This window comes from Rattus rattus, chromosome 8 (assembly GCF_011064425.1).
Source record: "Rattus rattus isolate New Zealand chromosome 8, Rrattus_CSIRO_v1, whole genome shotgun sequence".
NCBI lineage: Eukaryota > Metazoa > Chordata > Mammalia > Rodentia > Muridae > Rattus > Rattus rattus.
Genome location: NC_046161.1, coordinates 114,322,651 through 114,343,302, shown reverse-complemented (window position 1 = coordinate 114,343,302; position 20,652 = coordinate 114,322,651). Strand labels below are relative to the sequence as shown.

The 20,652-nt window shown below is 46.0% G+C and overlaps 1 protein-coding gene across 2 annotated transcripts in view; it reads left to right on the top strand.

Annotated features, from left to right (window-relative positions):
- The first annotated feature begins 791 nt into the window (after positions 1 to 791).
- The window catches only part of Cdcp1 (CUB domain containing protein 1), a 37,096-nt gene continuing 17,235 nt past the window's right edge, over positions 792 to 20,652 (top strand). Inside the window, exons 1-2 of one of the 2 annotated variants that reach the window (XM_032911282.1) lie at positions 792 to 994; positions 17,768 to 17,977. In XM_032911282.1, coding sequence (XP_032767173.1) covers positions 913 to 994; positions 17,768 to 17,977 — 292 coding nt within the window. In that variant the 5' untranslated portion in view covers positions 792 to 912. The remainder of the gene's footprint in view (positions 995 to 17,767; positions 17,978 to 20,652) is intronic. The other variant, XM_032911283.1, reaches the window with a different exon arrangement.

Here is a 20,652-nt window from a genome sequence, read left to right as displayed (position 1 = left end):
TGGAAGGAGATCCCACAGGACCTCTGAAACCAGGTAGGAAGCCCGGCTGTATCTGAGAAGGGATTGGCTGCCAGCAACACTGGTAGGACAGACCAGCTTCTGCTCAGAATCCTTCACACACACACCTACTGCCTAGCTCCCCGGCACTGTGCACATTCCCCTACTCACAGCCAACTAAGGGGCCTTGTGGACCTGCTTGGGTTTCTTCTCTTGAGCCTTTCCGGTCTCATGCACTCACTCAAATCAATCTTCCTGCATTCAACGTAGGGTTTCCGAAGTATCTTAGTACTAGCACCCTTGCCTAGAATCTGTGAAACCCTTACGTCATTTTAGAACAACCCAGCAACTTGGCAGAACCCACGCTCTACCATCACATCTGTCCTAACTTTGTCCTGCTTTGGCAACTTTGGGCTCGTTGCCCAAATAGGAAAGCCTGTCTTGTCTGACACTGGGAAAGGCTGATGAGCTCTGGACACTGCAAGGGAGAAGCTGGAGTGGGCTTAGGCCCTGTTCGGCAACAGAAAAGCCAAAAGGTTGGGGATCAGCAACCAACAGGGAGACTTCCCTCCTCAACCAGCACACCTGGACAGCAGAAGGAGGGGGAACTGGCTGTCAACAAAGTCTTTTGGACTTTGAGAAAGGAGCGGAGCCTGGGAAGGCGGGGACGAATTTGCCTCAAGGCCGCCGGGCAAGGGAGGATAGTACCTGAGCTGAGGCAGGAAGAGGAGGAGGCCACAGAGGAAGCATGGGTCACCCTCGCTCTTGCTGAGCGGGCGGGGCGGGGTCCTGCGCGCAGGTGAGCGGCGGGGCAGGGCGGGGCGCAGCTTCGTTTCGGTGCCCGGGCGCCGCTGAGGCCACTCGCAGACACAGGCCACAACCGTGCCCTAGGGAGACTGCGGCGACCCCCGAGTCATGGCCCGCTCGGCCTGCGGGTTCCCAGTCGCTCTGCTGGGGGCCCTGCTGCTGGGCACCGCGTGCCTGCTGCGCGGGACAGGTAAGAGCAACCTGTGGCCAGGGAGGTGCCTGGAGGTGGCGCGTGATCTGGGGTTGTGCGATCCTGACCTGGTAGCACGGTCGGTAGATGGTGGAGCAAGGTCCCCGGGACGACTCGCCCTGCGCTCAGGCAGCGGCACGTGGGAGAGTCCTGGGCCTGAGTGAGCTCTCCTGGCCCAGGAACAAATAAGCGCGCGGAACAAGCCTTAGGAGGATGTTCTCCAGGTAGCGCATTGTGCTGTGGGGACTTTGCTGTGACTCTTAGGAACACTCGATTAGGGTGTGGGAGAGCTTTCCTCTTCGGGCCTACTCCACACCTGGGCCAGAGAGATGAGTGCAAGAAGAGGGTGGTTTGATTTCTTACTGGGGTACCTCTTTACTTGTCCAAGCACCCCCGTATCCTGAGGCCTAGGAGCATTATTAACTCGAAAGGACAGCTTCAAGTGGACAATTACCGGCCGAGTGGACAGCAGCGGGCATCTAGCTGCAGAGACCCACAGGCGCCCCAGCTCTTCCCTGGTGGAAGGTCGGAGTGTAGTTCCTTGGAGCCTGTGAATTTCGAGTAGTTTGGGTTGGGAACAGAGGCTGCCCGGAACCCAGAGATCTGCTCGGGAAAGAACCGGAACTGTGGGCCCTAGGAGTAGACTACCGCGAATAAAACTATCCTTCTTCCAGTAAGTTCTTGATGTGAGGCTCTTTCTCGGACTCGCACAGGTTTTTATGTTCTAAAAATAGTATTGTCCAAAACTTAATTGGGGTCAGTAATTTCAATACCTAAGGGCGTGTTTGTGTTCGATAGGTAGATAAATTAATATAAATTAACGAATAAAGTTGAAATGGTGCCGTTCGACATGGGCGGAAGCCGCAGGGAAACTTCCTGGTTTCTTTTTCCAACATTAGGTGACATATAACTGCATAGTAAATAGGAAAACTTAAGACCTCCTTTGAAACTACACACACAGACACACTGTGGTGTGTATTTCGTTGTTGCTAGAGTTTGGTTTCTGTTTTCTGAGGCAGGGTCTCCTGGTGTCTCCCAAGGTGGCCTTGAACCCACTGAGTCTCATACCCCCATTCCATACTCCTGGAATTCATTACAGATGTGGGCCACCGCTTTTTTAGGAGTGAGTTTTCAATCCATTTAAGGGGCAGAGTACGTAGTCCTGTTTGTAGAGTGCCTGCCTAGCATGTACAAAGCCCTGGGTTCGATTCCCAGCACTTTATAAACTGGGAATCGTGGTTCATACTTGTGATCCTAGCATTCTGGAGTGGAGGCAGGAGAGTCAGGAATTCAAGGTCATTCTCAGCCTCATATTGAGTTCTTTACAGACCTGGGATATATGAAATTTTGTCTTAGAAACATTTTAAGAGTAAAAAAACAGGGAAGGAATATATGTGCATTTGAGAGGAGTGGGGAGGGTGCACCAGCCCTCTTGGAGGCAGGTGACACTCTAGGGATTGTTTTGAGGTGTTTCTGACTTTCCATGGTAATGGTCAAAAACTTCTCCAGTGGAAAAATGGTGTAAGTCCAGTAATCGATGAAGACAAGACGTGCAGTCTGCTCTGAACTGGCTGCTGCCTGTCTACACCACAGAAGTAGAGTTTATTCTTAGACCACTAGGAGGGAACTTAGTCTGGAAATATGTATGTATTCTAATAGTGGTTCCATGAACTTTCATAGTCATAGAACAAAAGAAAATTATAAATCAAGACATTTACTATGTGTATTGGTGGGGACATCAAGTAGATGGGTTATAGCCAGGGCTGAAGTTCTGGATAAGGTCTCAGATACTATCTGATGACAGGCCTGGATTTTGGGTTCACAGAAGCTAATGATATCCTAAGTTAATATAATCAAAGAGTTTTTACCTGACAGTAAGAAAGATGTTAGGTCAGATACAGAGCTGGGTGATAAATGGATATTAAGGGAACTAAAAGGTTGTCCAAGGTATTTTTAACTTTCAATCTGCAACATTCCAACTCTCCACAATCAGGAAGTTCAAAACAGCCTGTCAGTCTGCAGGATTTTCAGCACAGATGTGGGTTTTCAAAGAGCTTCACCTCACGTATCCCACGTCTTACTCCCCCAGACACAGGAGGCTGTCATTTAGTCCTCCAGTCTGTCCTCCAGGAAACTCTGAGCTAGCTGAGTTGTGTAAATAACAGGAACGTAACCAACTCACTTTCTTCATCTCTGACCTGGGAAGCAGGGCTCCATGAGGTCACATAACAGGTTGACTGAGGAGTGTCCTAGTTTTCCTGAACTCAGGCTCCATGGAACTGGTGAGGCCTCTGAGTTATTTCTACCAGAGAGCCCTGCACAGTGAGTGCATTAACGGAGGGGAAAGGAGCATGGTGTAGCAAAGGGAAAGTGTGAGATTGGAAGAGGCAGACGTGGTATTCCCACCAGCCCCTCCTGGCCAGGGAGAATGGATTAGAATGATAACCTTTTAAAACGCCGCGCTGACTGCTTTCAAGAGCCACCAGGTACCAGAGCCCATGTCTTGGTGCCTTTGTTCTCCCAAAACTGTAACTGACACAAATGCAAATGAGGACCCTAGAATGTGTTACTAGCAGGAGGTGGGATCCCACAGCCCTCTGCCACACCCCACAAATTTCCCTAGGTGAGTCACAGGAGACAGTCAGGGCTACATGTCACCCACAGGCTCTCCTCAGAGTTCACCTTTGCTCACGGATAATGTTTTGTTTCACTTTGGTTATAAATGTCAAACTTTTCTAGAATAACTATGATACTTAAAACCTTTATTTTTCAGAGTAGGGGAACGTAGCTCAGTTGGGAGAGCTCTCACCTGGGCTTAGTCCCTAGCACTGCATAAGTGAGGCATAGCGTTGCACGAGTGTAATCCCAGCACTTGGACGATGAAGGCAGGAGGATCAGATGTCAGAGGTTTTCCTGCATAACAAATCCCAGGTTACACTGAGTTATATGAACAAACACACACACTACAATTTTTGTTCTGATAGGCCCATCAGACAGGCATTAAGAAAAAATGGCTCAATGGGATAATAAGCCATTTGTCACCAAGACTGAGTACTTGAGTAGTACAGAACTCACATAGTAGAAAAGAGGCTACTCCCCAAGTTATTTTCTGAGACACACACACACACCACACACACACACACACACACACACACAGACTCACACAGAGGCACAAACACAGGCACATGCTCACACACACGCAGGCACATGCATACACACACACAGGCACATGCACACACACAGGCACATGCAGGCACACACAGAGGTACATGCACACACACATACAGAGGCACACACACAGGCACATATACAGGCATATGTACACACACACAGGTACTCGCACACACACATTCATATACAGAGGCAATCATGCAGGCACATGCACATGCACACACATTCACTTATAGCACAAACCTCAACTCATTTTTGACCTGCAGTGCTAATGAGGATGAGAAGGAAGGATGAGGTCATTTTGAGGCAGTGGAGAGTAGCCAGACCCCTGATGTGGGGACTTGTGGCTGAGGTCCTTGGCTTTGTTAATTAAGAAAAGTTCACACCCTTTAATTGTAACTCCAAACTGTTAAAATTATCCCCGCAATCAAATTGTGTCAAGTCACTCACCACAACCTTGTTATTAGCCCATCGCCTTCCTAAAACACTCTCGACAACCTGACAAGGAGAACTCAGTCTCATCCCTTCACAACCTTTCTTTATATTTGGGTCAATAGTCTTGTTTCTGTTTTTGATAAACTTTAATTATCAGTATTGCTCTGAGGCCCTGTCTTACAACATGTGAGCCAGAGCCATTATTTGCAGTTTCTAGAATTATTGGCTACTGCTGCTCTTCTCTGCAGCCAAGGCATTCGGATGCATTTTCTGTGAGAGCCACTTTACTACTCTGTTTTTCTATCTCTACTTAACGACAGTAATAATGAAAATGCTGATGCCCTAAGCCTGATTACTTCATGGTAGCAGCACTTATAAATCTGTCATTAGGCCATGCAGAACCCCCAACAGACTCTGAACATGCAGTGAAACACAGAAAGATACTCACATGTAATTAACAACTAACGTAAGGGTGAAGTATGTAAAGCATTGACTGGAGACTGCCAGGCCATATATGCAGTTTATCACAGATGGCCTCTTGGCATAGGGTAACCCACTTCATCTCCCTCTGTGGACACTCAGGGGTCTCTACTGGCTCCTGACCTTCTCAGTCCCATGGTACATGGAACACAAGCAGACTCTTGCACATCTTTTTTTAAAGTGTTGTTTAGAGCTATAAACATATGTTTCTAAAATAGACATTGGTCAGAGTAATTTTGATGGTGAAATAGAAGTCATAATGTTTGAACAATTAAAAATTAGGGATTTTTTTCCTCCTGAGAAAATACAGACTTGGGGAGGCATGAATGGGTCTTTGTATCCTGGTGCCTCTGTTCCCTAAGAGGCAGAAAGTGCAGAGAGGTGAAGTAACTTGCCTGAGATACCCCAGCTGGGCTACAGGGACACTGAAATGTGCCTATGACTTTTGGTCAGCTTTGAAGCATTGTCTGCATACCAGAAACTGCTTTTGATTTAAAAACAAACAAACAAACAAATACAACAACAAAAATGAAAAACCCACAGGACTTAGTACTATGTTTTCATTTATTCTAGGAACATGTTCTCTTTCTATCTCTCTGTCTCTCTCTTTGTCTCTGTCTCTCTCTCGTTAAGATTTCTTTTATTTTAATTTAATTTAATCTTGTTGGTTTTTTGAGACAGGATCTCTCTATATAGCCATTGCTGTCCTAGAACTTACTATGTAGACCAGGCTGGCCTCAAACACAGAGATCTACTTATCTCTACCTCCTGGGTGCTGAGATTAAAGGTGTGTGCCATTATCTCCCAAGTGTAGAATTATAGGTGTGCTCTATGAGGTAAAGTGGTTTGTAAGTTATTCTTGACTTACCTTTCCCAGTAGAACTCCTTTTCTATATCCCAGAGAGTCTCCTAATCATGGTAGAAAAGCAGGAACATTTCCAAGTGTTTTCTTGAAACAGCATGCTATTTATTCCATTGCTTTAAGATCTGTGGTAAGCCATGTTACTATTGGTACTTTAGAAACACCAGGCTGAAGGGCTAACCTGAAACAAGTCACCATGGTGCAAATCTTCAACTTCCCCATCTCTCCCAGTTCACAGCCTCTGGCCACCTGCCCATGGGTATACTTGTGTGCGTTGGGTTATTGGTGATGGTTTGTTGAGATGAATCACTATATATTTCTGCCTGGTTTGGATCCTGTGTGGCACAGGCTGTCCTCAAGCTTGTAATGATCTTTCAGATTTTTCCTCCTGAGTAGTAGGATTACAGATGTGTACCACTATACCTGGTTGTGGTGTTAGGTTCTTTTTGTTGTTGTTATTCATAATCAGTTTTAAAACTGTTTAGAGGGGTTGGGGATTTAGCTCAATGGTAGAGCACTTGCCTAGCAAGCGCAAGGCCCTGGGTTCAGTCCTCAGCTTCGAGGGGAGGGGAGGAACTGTTTAGTAAAAAGGTTATTTCAACAACAAGCCAGTAGCCAGCCCCTGAGGTCACTTTGGAGATGAAGTTGTTACAGTCACTCATATTTGAGCTAACTTGGTAAAATTTAGTTACATACTATTGATTAAATATATAGTGTTAGTAGCTTGGAAGATGGATACAGTGGTAAACAATGAGGCAGGAACTTGTGCGTTTATTATACATATGTTGCTACTTTAGATTATATATATTGTTGCTACTTTAGAGTGTTCCTTTTCTTGTACATCAGTGTTCCATGTTATACTGTCCGTTACTCCTGTTGCTCTGTCCCTTGACATCATCAAAAACCAGGTCCAGCAATGGCTCTGTACCTTCTAGGTTTGTTTTGATACATTCAGTGACATTCTCGCCACAGTGAAACGGTCAAGGTTGCATTTACCAGAATGTATCCCACCAAATGATATATGACCACAGGGCAAAATAGGGGATAGAGAGCTCGACCTCATTGTAGCAGGGAAGGCATGGCAGTAGATAGGGGAGGGATGGTGGCTGAGCACATTTTCATTTGCACCACGAAGAACAGAGAGAGAGAGAGAGAGAGAGAGAGAGAGAGAGAGAGAGAGAGAGAGAGAGAGAGAGAACAGGTAGTGGGTCCAGGTTATAAATCCTCAAAGCCCACCCCCAGGTGATATACTTCCTCAAATACATGAGCCTGTGAGGGACATTCCTCATTCATAACATCACATTCTTTCACCCCAACATCTGGCTATTCGCTTTCTAATTCGCTTTTCCTGGTACACTAACACCCATGGCCTATGTCCCTTCTGGTACACTAACACCCATGCTTATGTCCCTTCTCCTGGCACACTAATATACAAAGCAAACATTTCCCAAGACATATCTTGTTTACAGAAAATACAAAACAGAGGCTGCCCTCTAGGCAGGGATAAGGAAACCCAGGGCGCTTATACTTTCTGACCCTCCCATCTTCAGCATATGGCTCTATTCATCTGCTTCAAGCGTCAGAAAACATCTCTCCACCGCCCAGCTCTCTACATCATAAATCCTGGGACTGTGTGAGACTCTGGTTCTTGGCACCATGTGCTTGGGTTGGGGGTTGTGAACAGGGTAGGATAATTCTAGGCATGAGCTGCATTCATCTAAACAGACCCTTGGACTCTTTCCATCTGGAGACGCAAATATCAGCCTATTGCACATGTAGCTCCATGATACGCATGGGCCAGGAGATGGAGCCCCACATTGGAAGGACTTTGTCCATATGAAACAGGCAAGCCCTGGACTCTTAGGCAAACTGGCCTGAAATGGGGAACTGCTCTTTAGTAGTCTGACAGCCTCTGTGCATGCTGGGAGTCTGCCATGTTGGAGACTCCAAGATGATAGAAATAGTCATAAAGATGATCTTGGGAAGAGTTCTATCTGAGGCAATAGGTCATCTGCTCTCCATGGTCCAGATGACAAGCCTAGTTTTTCATCATAGAGGATACTTATGTCCAGCCTTCCTTGGTCACTGTGGTATTTGCTCCTGGGTCTTGCTCACTGCAACAGTCCCCATGTGTTAGATAATATCCCACGTGGTGGCAAAGGTTTCTGTCTGGAAACCATCTCACTCAGCAGTTGGAGTTGGAGATGTAAACAAATGTCTCCACCCCAGAGAGCACATCAGCGATAAAGACTTGATCCACTCGAGTCTAGTTTAGTGGACCAGTGAGTTTATCGGGGTTACTTACAGGAACCCGAGTGACTCAGGCAGGTGCATCACTGGGAAGCTCACTCCAGCACAGGAAATGGCTCATGAAAGCTGCGTCTCTGGAGCTCCCTGTACAAGTTACAGGAAAACTGGAGAGTTTCTCTCAGCACTGATTACTGCATTGTAACCTTGGGGTGGGAACTGGTGGAAGTTGTACCCTTTCAGAGTTTGTGGCGCCTCGTAAGATTGCTGGGTCTTCACTCCAGGACTCCAGGATTCGTCACTCCAGGTCTCATCTACACAGTATTTGAGCAACACTGGATTTAAATCATGACACTACTGCTTATTAACTCGGTCAGCTGGGCAGGTTACCTAACCTAGGACTGACCTGAGGTACTACATAGAAATAGCTGTAGCTGGTAGCTGGCCAAGGTCCCATTGGGAGGGTGTGTGTAAGTCACTCCCCTGCTGACCTAGAGCAGCTCCCTCCATTGCTCAGAACTGTGAGAGCTCAGGTCATCTTAACTAGTTCACCATGGGAGAGTCAACGCTATACACGTGCTTCAGCCCACTGGGGCTCACTCTGGCATGCATGAGGGCTCCCAGGGGAAATTCCTCGAAGTGAACTTGCTGAATTAGATGCCCTAAGTTGTTTCGCATGACACACAGAACACATTCTTAAACACTGTTTAAGCAAGTGTCTATTCACACATGAATTTCCTGTTAGCCAGCTGACTGACCAGGCAGGTTCTGAATACCTCAGTCAGCACACTCAGTTGGAATACCCCACAAATCTCCCAGGACTGCAGCTTTCCCTATGACCAAGTGCTACAGACCCAGGGCTTGCAAGCTGCATGTGAAACCAGAGCTGGCTGTCCCTTGGGGCCCTGGCCTTTAATCCCTCCCTGGTGAGAGATGAGGTGTTAGTCCAGGACAGGCCTGGAATGCTGACAGTCTTATCAGACACTTCAACCTCTGGGTTAAATTTCAGGAGCAAGCTCTTATCTTGTCAGAGCAAGAAAACATGATTTATATAGTAAACAGTACTTGGGTCATCTTGCAGACTACAGGACTAGCAATGTAGCTCAGTGGCAGAGCCTCTTGCCTAGCACACATGAAGGCCTGGGTTCCGGCCTTTGGTTTTTGTGGTGCCTTCCTGTAGGATGCAACTGAGCAGGGAGGTTTTAGACAGGGTAAGGTCTCGTGTAGTCGAGGATGGTCTCAGAATCTCTCTGTAGCTGAAAATGACCCTGAACTTCTGATCTTCCTGCCTCTACCTCTCAAATGCTAAGATCACAGACAGTGTGAACATTGAACTTTTGGCTTCATGCTAAATCCCCACCTCCTTAAGCTGGGCCTTGAATTAGTATCTTCTAGACTGAGGCCTGTGCCCTGTTCCAGCTCCTTCTTCCAGCAATGAGCAGGGGAGCTGGGGGAAGTGTATCCCAATGGAACCTTCCAACTCTAAGTAAGCATCTTATCCTTGGCTAGTGTCTGGAGATTAGAAACAGCCTACAGGGGGCTGGAGGGATGGCTCAGTGGTTAAGAGCACTGATTGCTCTTCCGGAGGTCCGGAGTTCAATTCCCAGCACCACGTGGTGGCTCCCAACCATCTGTAATTGCATCTGATGCCCTCTTCTGTCATGAAGGAATATGTACAAAGAAAGCATTCATATACATAAATAAATAAATCTAAAAAAGAAAAAGAAACAGCCTAGAGGTCCATTATTAGAAGGTAAGTAGTTGGATTCTGCTTTGCTATATCCGGTACAGTACCAGGTAGCCTTTGAAAGAATGAGGTGACACTGTATAAACTACTGTGGAGTGATGCCCAGGCAGGAAACACAGGTCCCAAACAATAGCTACACCATGCAACCTCTGGCAACAAAAAGTAAATGTAAGTGGTATAGGTGTACACACAGCCGGAGATTGGCCCAGGGAGACCACGCCTGCCTGACCGCCTCTGGGGCAGATATAAGAATAAGAGATGTTTGGCTGGTCAAGCCTTCCACTTAACTTTATACCTTATGTTTTATTTATCTAAGGTGCTTTTTGAAAAGCTATACTGAAGCATGAGGCATAAAATTCACCCATCTCAATGGTTTAATTGTCCAAGTACTACTGAGTGTGAGTTACATTGAAAAAGTCCCTAGAAAGTTCTTCCTGACCCCTTTACAATCAATTCCTGTCTGGCGTCTTCTATTACCAGAGTTTTGCCTTTAATAAAACAAGTATCCAAGTAACCTAGGCTACTATCAAACTCCTATAGCCAAGGCTGGCCTTGAACTCCTGCCTCCACCTTTCATGTGCTGGGATATTCTTAAATAAAAAAAAAAAAAATCAAAGCTAGCAGCTGGTAGCTTTGTTACATTAAAATGAATTTCTCAAGTACAGCCTTATCTTTAGAAAAGTCTGAGATTCCTTTCTGCAAGAATGTGTTTGTAGTGGACAGGTGTAGAGGCAAAGAGGAGGCAGGTAGATCTCTGTGACTTCAAAGCCAGCTTGGTCCACCCACTGAGTTCCAGGTCAGCAAGGCTACATAGAGAGACCTTGTCTCAAAAATCAATCAATCAATCAATCAATTAATCAATAAATAAATTAGTTAAAATGTAGGTATGGAGCCCAGTATGGTGTTGCAAGTGTCCAGTGTTGTGAGTACAGCAAAAGATAACGTGTTGAAGAGTAGCAGTAATCAGGCAGAGAGATAGCTCAGTGGTTAAGAGCACGCAGCACTCATGTAGATGACCTGAATTCAATTCCTAGCATCCACATCAGGCGCTTACAACTGCCCAAAACCGTCTCCAGAGGACACGATGCCATCTCCTGAACTGAAGCACCTGCACTCATATGCAGACGCTTGTACACTCACATACACACACATACACACACATACACACACACACACACACACACATGCACACACATCACATGCACATGTGCACACACACATACACACACTTGCACACATGCACATATACATTTTTTTTTTAAAAGTCAAATTAAATTTTCTTTTAAAAAGGCAGATAAGGGGGTTGTGGATTTAGCTCAGTGGTAGAGCACGCCCTGGGGCCCACAGGAAACTATTAATAAACCCTGAGACTAACCGTTGATAGTTCTGTTATTAATAACCAGGAGTCCTAAAATGTTCTGCCAGGACTGGTGGCCCTAAGTCCAGCCTCATATAAGTAGACCAAGTTCAGGGTCAGCTTGAGCTGATCACAAGACCATGTTTCAGGAAAACAGGAAGGAGAGAGGAAGAAAACACGGAACAAAAAAACCCAGGAGCCTCTACACACCTAAGCAGGTGAGAAGGGGCACATCAAGCCCCTGTCCCCTGTGTCAAACAACTAATAAAGTAACTGTTAGAGCCACCTTCTGACTCTTCCTGCTTGACACTGTGGTTTCCATTGACTTTCGTGACCCACACTCAAGGTGTGACAGAGGGAATCTTTCTAACATGTCATGCACTGTCGAGATGACTTGAAGCAGTCCTGTAGCAATGTAGCCTGTCATCACCAATTATGTACAGAGGTCAGAGGTGTTTATTGTTTAATCTCCAGCCCCATGTTCCTGGTCCTACTGTCAAAGCTTTTTAACTTCGGTTATCCCCTCTGATCTCTCTTCTTCACCTGCTGTGGTTTGAGTCCATCTGGAGTTTTGAGGAGACTTGAGAGGTTTGACCTGCTGTCTCCAAACTACCCCTGGGAATAATGTGGGAGTGATCAAGGCAGGGTGACTAGTATGGCCTGTCAGGTCCAGTTTGACCCCCTCCCCCACCCAATGAACAAGGGGTTTCATGGTTCAGATACTCAGGATAGATAGGGGTCTCTAATCTGGGAAGAAGCATTTCCTGCCAGACCACACCAGAGGCCTGACTGAATGTTTATCACCCCATTTTAAATACAAGGAGGGGGGAGGGAGGGGAGGGAAAGAGTGGGGGAGGGAGAGAGAGAGAGAGAATGAATGAATGAATGAATATGAGTGTTTATGGGTGTTGGCTGGGGAATTCTCCTATTCTCAGAAATGTTTCATTCTGCCTTGGTTTACCATATCAGTGGGAACAAACCATTCTCATCAGAAAGTTCCTGGATGTGTATGAAATTCCCAGGGAAGAATTAGATCTGTGATTACTCGTTCAGTGTGCCCTGGGCTCCAGTATCATACCTCTGGTGTTAGCCTGGCCTTGCCTCTTCTTAGTCATAGAAACCTGGGTGACTTCCTTAACTTGTCTGAACCTCAGTCCTTGTCTGTAGGCTGGAGACTGTTAGGAGAGCCACTCCCTCCCGGAGCAGGTCCTGTTAGAACGGGTCATGTTGGTGATAACCCCAGCCTCTTGGCAGCAGCTAATAATTCTATTCACTTCCTAAGAATGGCAGCCGTACCCCTTCTGTGGGTAGGCTTGGCAGCATGGAGAGGACATTTCGTTTGTGGTCCCTGAGTAGGGAAGGTAGGCAGGTCTGTCCAACTGACTCCCAAGCTCAACATAAGCAGAGAAGTGACTCTGGGTCACATGAGTCGATGGGTATGGGAAAGCCTTTATAGTCAGTGAACAGAGCTGAGAGGCTGACATAATGTGAGGCTTCATGTGCACTTGTGCGGCCGCAGACTGACGGTATGCTAGGAGTTTGTCCTGAAGGTGCTATCTGGGCCTCAACCAGGCCCTGCCCCGACAGTCAGGATTCTGGGCTCTGGGCTCAGGCAAGCTGGTGACTCTGGAACTGTACTAGACACCACGCTCTAATGCCCATCACTAACACTGGCAGTGTGAAGTTCCAATGTTAATACAGGGCGAATGTTGATCTGAATCCCCAAATCCTCCTAAGTAAGTGCTGTGTGGATACTTAACTCATTCAGGCCTCAACAGGATCCCATTTTTATCCCTAAGCAGTTTGCCCAAGCAAATGCAGCCAGCAATAGAGCAACCCAATTCTAAATGTACTCTAGTCACCTCAAAACATAGCTATGAAGACTTTCTGGTCCCAACAAGTGAAGCCCATGCACCCCCAGACAACTGATAGCTCCCCCCCCCGCCCTGTAGTACTTCGAACTTGTTTGGTGGCTTCGGGTGACTCTAATGGGGTCTAATAGCTAAGGCTACACTGTATCATTCATTCCTTGGTGCTGGGTGTGTGGAGGGTGGTGTGGGGGATAAGTTGTGGAGAATTGCTATAAAACAGGATGGTGGTGAGAAGGAACAACAGGGGCCACTGTGAAGTATTCTGTGACACATGAATAATGGAAGGGTTAATGAGAATGAGTGATGGTTAGAAACATCGGAAATTCCCACCTGAGAGGCATAGATGGGATGAGTGAGGATTCCCTAATAAGGAGAAGTAGAGCAGTGGGAGCTAAGGAGAACTGTGACTCAGGAGCTGAGCTGAGACCTCGGAAGCTTTCCCCGGGGGCCTCACACCTGGGCATCCATCACCGTTCCCAAGAAGATTGGCTTGGCTTTCTTTCAGCCCAGAAGACTTCAATATCACATCACTATTGGGAGTGTTTTCTGCATTTCTCTGGACTGAGGTCCCAAACGTTTTGAACTTTCCTCCAATGAAGTATAAAATTTCCGCAGAGATAAAAGAAATGCAGGAGAAGAAAAGTCTCTTTCTTCCAAACTTTGGCGCCTTCATGAAGGGTTCTAGCGTGCCAGGCCCAACAGAGGAGTGGGTGGGGAAGGCTGAGGTTTTACTTCCAAGTGTTGGTTTTTCCAATTTCCATATGATAAATGCTTGAGTGGGTATAAGGAGAAACAGTGTGAACAAGATGTTCTCAGATACCAAGTATCTGTGATTGAATGAGCTTCTGATTGTATGCAAGCAATACTGCTCCCATGATGCCTTACTATGGCAAAGTTATGGCCTTCTGGACCATGATCCTTCACTGTGGTGAAGTAATGGCCTCCAGAGCACTGGAGTGGGATAGCGTCCCCCAGGTAGAATCCTGACCTCCTCATTGCCTCTCTGCCATTCCTGTTGGCTTATAGAGCATTCAGGATGAAGGGAGCAGACTCATATGGCAGCCATGTGAGTCCTTGATTGTGCCTCTGGAAAACGGCCTGTGAATTAAACTCCCTCCTTCTACAAATGTGGCTGAGAATTGGCCATACTGAACACAAGTTTGAAGCTCAGTATTTCCTTTGGCTGCTGAGTAGGACCACTTAAACACCAAGGGAAACGATTTAAGGGAAGAAATATTTACTTGACTCACAATCCCAGAGGGCTCAGTCGATGGTTGCTTGGCTTGTATATTTGGACAAAACATCACAGCAGCAGGAGGATGGGTTGAGGGGCTTCTTCATTTCATGGTGGATAGAAAGGGGCCAGGGATGAGATACTCCCACTTCCTCCAGGTATGTTCTACTCCCTAAGGTTTCTAAAACCTTTCAAAATAGTATCCATCAGGGGCCAAGCCACAGGTGCCTTTGGGAATATTTCATACTCAAATTGTAACAAAGACACAGTGTCTGAGCAGTAGAACACACCAGAGTGGAACTCTGTTGGGCGGTAGTCTGTTGGAATCAGGTCATAATGAATTCAGGTGAAAATCTGGGTTGTTTACACCCAAACTAGAGCGTATGTCCACAACAGTGATAGTAGCTATACTTTGTGAAGGAAGGACAGCTATGCTCACTAGTTAGATGGGAGTAATCAGTTCTTCACATGGAAAACTAAATAAATAAATAAAAGTAATCCCAAAGTGCTCAAATACAAACAGACAAACAAACAAACTTCCAGGGGCAGTGCAGAGGTTCAGTAGTTAAGAGCATTCACTGGTTGTTCTTGAGGACCCAGGTTCAATTCCCAACACCTGCATGGCAACTCTCACCTGTCTCTAACTCAAGGTCCAGAGTAGATATGATGCCCTCTTGTGGCTTCTCCTGGCATGCACATGGTGCTGGCACACACACGTGTATAGACATACAAACAGGCAAAATACCCATCTTCTGGTACAGATGAACAGATCTTAATGTCAGACTCCCTGGGGCTGGGAGTGTTGTTATTTTTAAAATTGAACTATTAGCTCCCTTTAAAATTGACAAATTAGACGTTTAGCTCCCTTGGGACAGGGACTCTGTTAATTAATTAGTTGGTTAATTAGTTAATTAATTAATTCTTTAAGACAAGGTCTCACTGTATAGCCTTGGTTGGCTGAACTTGCTATGCAGGCCAGGCTGGCCTTGAGCTCACAGAGACCATCTTGCTTCTGCCTCCCAAGTACTGGGATTATAGACACGTGTCACCATGACTGGCTTGTTGCTAAATTATTTGCACCAAGTGTGGTCCTTGGAATATGTTACAAACCCAGAAAATGTCTGTTGAGTAGATATGATTTCAAAAATTCTACAAAGCCTGAATTTCTAAAAGGCAATTTGCCAATATCACTTTGAGTTCTGACTTGCTTGCAGATAGGAGTTACCTGAGAGGGAGATTTTAGTGAGCTCCGTCTTGATTTTCTCTGAATCTAAAGAGATCGGAGATGTTTACATACACCTTGAGAGAAGGTAGCCCCCATAAAACATTAAAGTGTATTTTAAGATGTATTTATGACTTTTTATGAATACTTTTTATCTTAGGGTTTTACTGCTGTGAACAGACACCATGACCAAGGCAGCTCTTACAAGGACAACATTTAATTGGGGCTGGCTCACAGGTTCAGAGGGTCAGTCCATTATCATCAAGGCAGGAACATGGCAGCATCCAGGCAGGCACAGTGCAGGAGGAGCTGAGAGTTCTACATCTTCATCTGAAGGCTGCTGGCAGAAGACTGACTTCCAGGCAGCTAGGATGAGGGTCTCAAAGCCCACACCCACAGTGACACACCTACTCCAGCAGGGCCACACCTTTTAATAGTGCCACTCCCTGGGCCGAGCATATACAAACTATCACACTTTTTTTTTTAATGTATTAAGATGTAATATAAAATGCCATCACATCTGGAGTACAGAGTGATAGGTATTGGTATGTGTACAATACAGGCCATCACCACCAGAGTCAAGGCTCCCAGTAGCTTCTGCATCCTTCAGAGCCTCCTTTTCTACTCCAGCTCCACAACTGTCAGTCTAGCTGCCTTGTATCTAACAATTAAAACAATACTAACTAGAGGTAATGGTAATTTTCAATTATGGTTTGGCTAAAAGGTGAGAAAACAGAAGTATTAATGAAGGAAATTGGTACTCTCGCAAGCCACTTGCCCTTGATGTTGAATTAGCTTGGCTTGGCTACCCAGGGTTGGAGGCTATTGTGAAGGGTGGGGCAAGCCTAGAGAGAGGAGGTATTGCAGGCTTTTTACAGTCACTATGGAAGACATTTTTACAATCATAGAAACAGCACAAAGGTTGTACACACAGCTCAGATACAAAACTGACCACCACAATTCATAGCGTGGATCTCGGCTCCATCTGATGTCATAAAAAGTCCCTCAGACTTTGAGTCTGTCTTGGAAGGTTCAAATGTCACACACTACTTCAGGACAAAGCATTTGAGGAAAGCCATCTCTCTCTCTCTCTCTCTCTCTCTCTCTCTCTCTCTCTCTCTCTCTCTCTCTCTGTATGTGTGTGTGTGTGTGTATGTGTGTGTGCATGTGCATGTGCACATGTGTGTGTATGTGTGTGTGTGCGTGTGCACACTGGTACCCTCCTGGTTACCCCTAGAGAAGATTTATTAGCCAGCACCAAAGTAAGGGGGAGTGGCCATATATGCAGAAAAAGATGAGGCCATGGGGACTATACCTTTATATAGAATGTATTTGGGGGCTGGAAGTTTAATGTGTTCCATGGGCACCTGGTGCCATCTGGGTCCTGAGGCTATGTAGGCTGAGCAAGATGGTGATTTCTGCTGTCCTCCTGTGGGAGCTTGCCTGCTGGTTGCAAGAGGAGGCAACTTGGGCAGATGGCAGGGTGCCTCAGGTAGAAGGTTGGCCAGAGAAAGCTGCTGTATATGAGTGGAACTCTGTTGGTTACATTTCTCATAGCTGTGACCAAATACCTGACAGGAAGTATCTTGAGAAAGGAAGAGTTTTTCTGAGATTATGGTTGAAGAAGCGATATATAGCCCACGGCGGCAGGCACAACAGCTACAGCATAAAGTAGCTGGTTACATTGATCCTCCTGCCTCAGCCTCCTTAGGGGTTGAGATGATAATCCTGAATCCCTAGCCTGGGCCAGTAGGCTTTACCTCTAATTTTAGCAAATGTCCTCTTGTCCCCCGTGGTACAAATGGATGCTTGTGAAGCATTTGTGACAAGAGGCACAGCGGTTCTTTGTGAATAAGTGTTTCTGTAGACACGTGGCATCTGTGTGGTGTCATGTGTGTCATGTCTGATACCCCCACCCCCATCACAAAGAAGAGAGAGAGGACAGTGAGGACAATGCTTCTGCTTGTCACGCTGCCCAAGAGATCAGCAATGTGGTAAGAGTAGCTTTTTTTTTTTTTTAATTAAAGTTGACAGCCCAAACAAGAGGTGGTATCCCTACCCTCATATTGTCCCCCTTTCCAGGCCAGGGGACCACAGCATGTTTCCTGCTCTTATCTCTTGCTCATATAATCTTGTCTTTCCTTCAGAAGCATCTGAGATTGCTCTGCCCCGTGGAAGTGACATTACAGTGCACATCAAGCTGGTGAGCCCAGCCCTTCCAGTGAAATTCTGCTACATCGTCGTGTCTAGACAGCATGTGACTGAGTTGACTATCAGACCTGGAGAAAGAAAGTCTTTTACCTTTAGCTGCAACAATCCAGAGAAGCACTATGTCCTGAAGATTGAGAAGAATATTGGTGAGTCAGCCCTCATGGGCTCCTGTGTGAGTCCCAGTCCCTGTTGCTCTTTCACAGGCTGTACCAGGCTCTGGTGCTGGAGAGAGGTCCATTTTAAAGTCTCAGCTTCCTAAGTTGGCTCTTACATGGCCAGCCATAGGCCCATGTGCTTCCTGTGGACTCATAGTTAATCTTCAAGAGAACCCAGGCAGACCAGACAGGAGCTCTGGCTGTAGTTCTCTCTCTCTCTCTCCCCTCTCTCTCTCCTCTCTCTCCTCTCTCTCTCTCTCTCTCTCTCTCTCTCTCTCTCTCTCTTTCTACATACACTTATCTGTCCTAGAGTTCACTATATAGACTAGACTGGCCTGGAATCAAAGAGATCCACCTGCCTTTGCCTCCCAAGTGCTGGGTTTAAAGGTGTGCATCAGGACACTCAATGTTAGTCTTTTGTTCTTATCCATTTGGCCACACAAGTCTCTTCACAAAGCCCAGGAGACACCCATAAACTACAAGTCTGTGGGTCTATGAGGCTCTGGTTCATGTGCTCAAAAGATCTAAAAAACAAGGGTCTCACCATAGAACATTTTTTTGCTGCTATAACACAGTCCCTGAAGCTAGGTAATTTACAAAGACCAGATGTCTATTCTTCTCACAGTCTTAAGGCTAGGAGCTCAGGGTAAAGGCATAAGAGGTGATATCCCTTCAACTTGAATCTTTCTGTAAAGCACCAGTGCCATGCTCCTCGTGACTTAATTACCTCAAGATGTACCCTCTCTTAATATTGCCACGATGGGAATTAGGTTTTCACCTAGTGGATCTTAGAAAGGACACAAATGTTCAGACCACAGCAGAATGGAAGTCAGAGAATTAGAAGGAGGTCGAGGAGGTAAGTGTAGTGCCCTGGGCTCTCCTCTTGTTCATCTCTGCCCTTTTTGTTATTGACATTTTAATAAAGCATGTGTTACTTTGTAACCAAATAAGCAAAAAAAATGACTTTAATTTTGAAAGAGGTCACCAAGGAGCCATCTCATAAGTGAAGCAGTTCAACACATTTGGTCCTTCAGCACTAGGAGGCCTGAATCCCTTGATGGGTAGGGAAAAATGTAGGTTTCCCACCTTGCCAAGGTGATAAGAAAGTATCAGTTCTAAAAATAATAGATACAGACCTGGGGTTGGATCCAGTGGTGAGCCTGCCCCCCTGTTGCCTTTCCCAACAGACATCTGGAAACTTTGAATGCAGTTTGACATCTTGGTTCTCATTCTGCAGCAGTTCCATGAAATGTATGAAAGAGTTCTGCTGGGTAAAATGAGCTATGAATCACTTCTGAGCGACACGTCCCTCTCTGGAAGGGAAGTGTCTGACATACTTGAGTGTTTTGCACAGGGCAGAATGCAGGAGATTTCTAGCCATGTCTGTCAGTGAACCACTTCCATTTCTGCATTCATCCTAAAAAGTAAAGCTTTTAGTGACAAAGGACAGTTGCATTCCCCTGCAATTCTCCCAGTGTTGAGTGTAGTGACAAAGTTGAGACTAGGTTCTTGACTGAGTTCTTGGTATAGAATCAAACCAGAAACCGTTGAGTAGTCCAAGCTATGGATAAGTCTAGGGCGCCGGATCTCAGGAGCTCTGCCTTGGTAGGGACTAAGATCCCACAGTGAACTGTGGAAAATGAGTGGATGACCAGTGAGCTGGCTCAGAGGGTAAAGGCACTGCCAAGACTGATGACTGCTTTGATTCCTGGAACCCACATGGTGAAAGATAGAATCAATTCCTATGAGTTATCCTCTGGGCTTCCGCATGCCCAGCAACACACACAAAAACATGAGTGGAAAGCTAAGAGCTGCTCCATACACACAATGACGTTTCTATGAGGTCCTAAAATAGCTATGGTCTTTATTGACACACAAGTCTAATTTAAGCCACATTAATCACTACTTTATCTGATTCTATTTTATTGGTTTGGCTGTGCAGTGCCCTGACATGAATGCAAGCTGACCACAGCTTGGCTCGAGCGCTGAGTCAGCTGCATCTGCAAGTGGCCCAGCGAACTCTAGGGTTGCTTTGCAATAATGAAAGGTTTGATGTGGATGACCTCAGAGGTCTCAGACCGCTCTTGATTTCTCCTAATTCTATTTGGAGCTCTGTGTGTGTGTGTGTGTGTGTGTGTGTGTGTGTGTGTGTGTGTGTGTATACAGGCACATCCATGCGCATGCATGTGATGGGATTGATGTTCAGTGTCTGTCTTCCTCTCCTGTTATCCACTGTATTTTTTGAGACGGGGTCTCTCATTGAATCTGAAACTTACTAATTAGCTAGGTTGACTGGCCATCAAGTCAGCTCCGTAACTACAGGCATGTATCGCCCCACCCAGATCTTGAGTGTGTGTAAGATATAATATTAATATATATATATATTAATGTGCACATACACAGACCCATGCATGCACATGCAGAGGCCAGAACTAAACACTTGGCATCTCCCGTTATTACTCTTGCCTTGAGACAAGATCTCTCACTGGCTTTTAGAAGCTTGGGTCCATTTGTCTCTTGGCCTCTCAATGCTGCAGTCACAGGAATGCACTGGCATGCCTAGTTTTATTTATTTACTTTTTTTCCTTTTGGCTTTTTGAGACAGAGTTTCTCTGTGTAGCCCTGGCTGTCCTGGAACTCACTCTGCAGAAAGAACTCAGAGATGC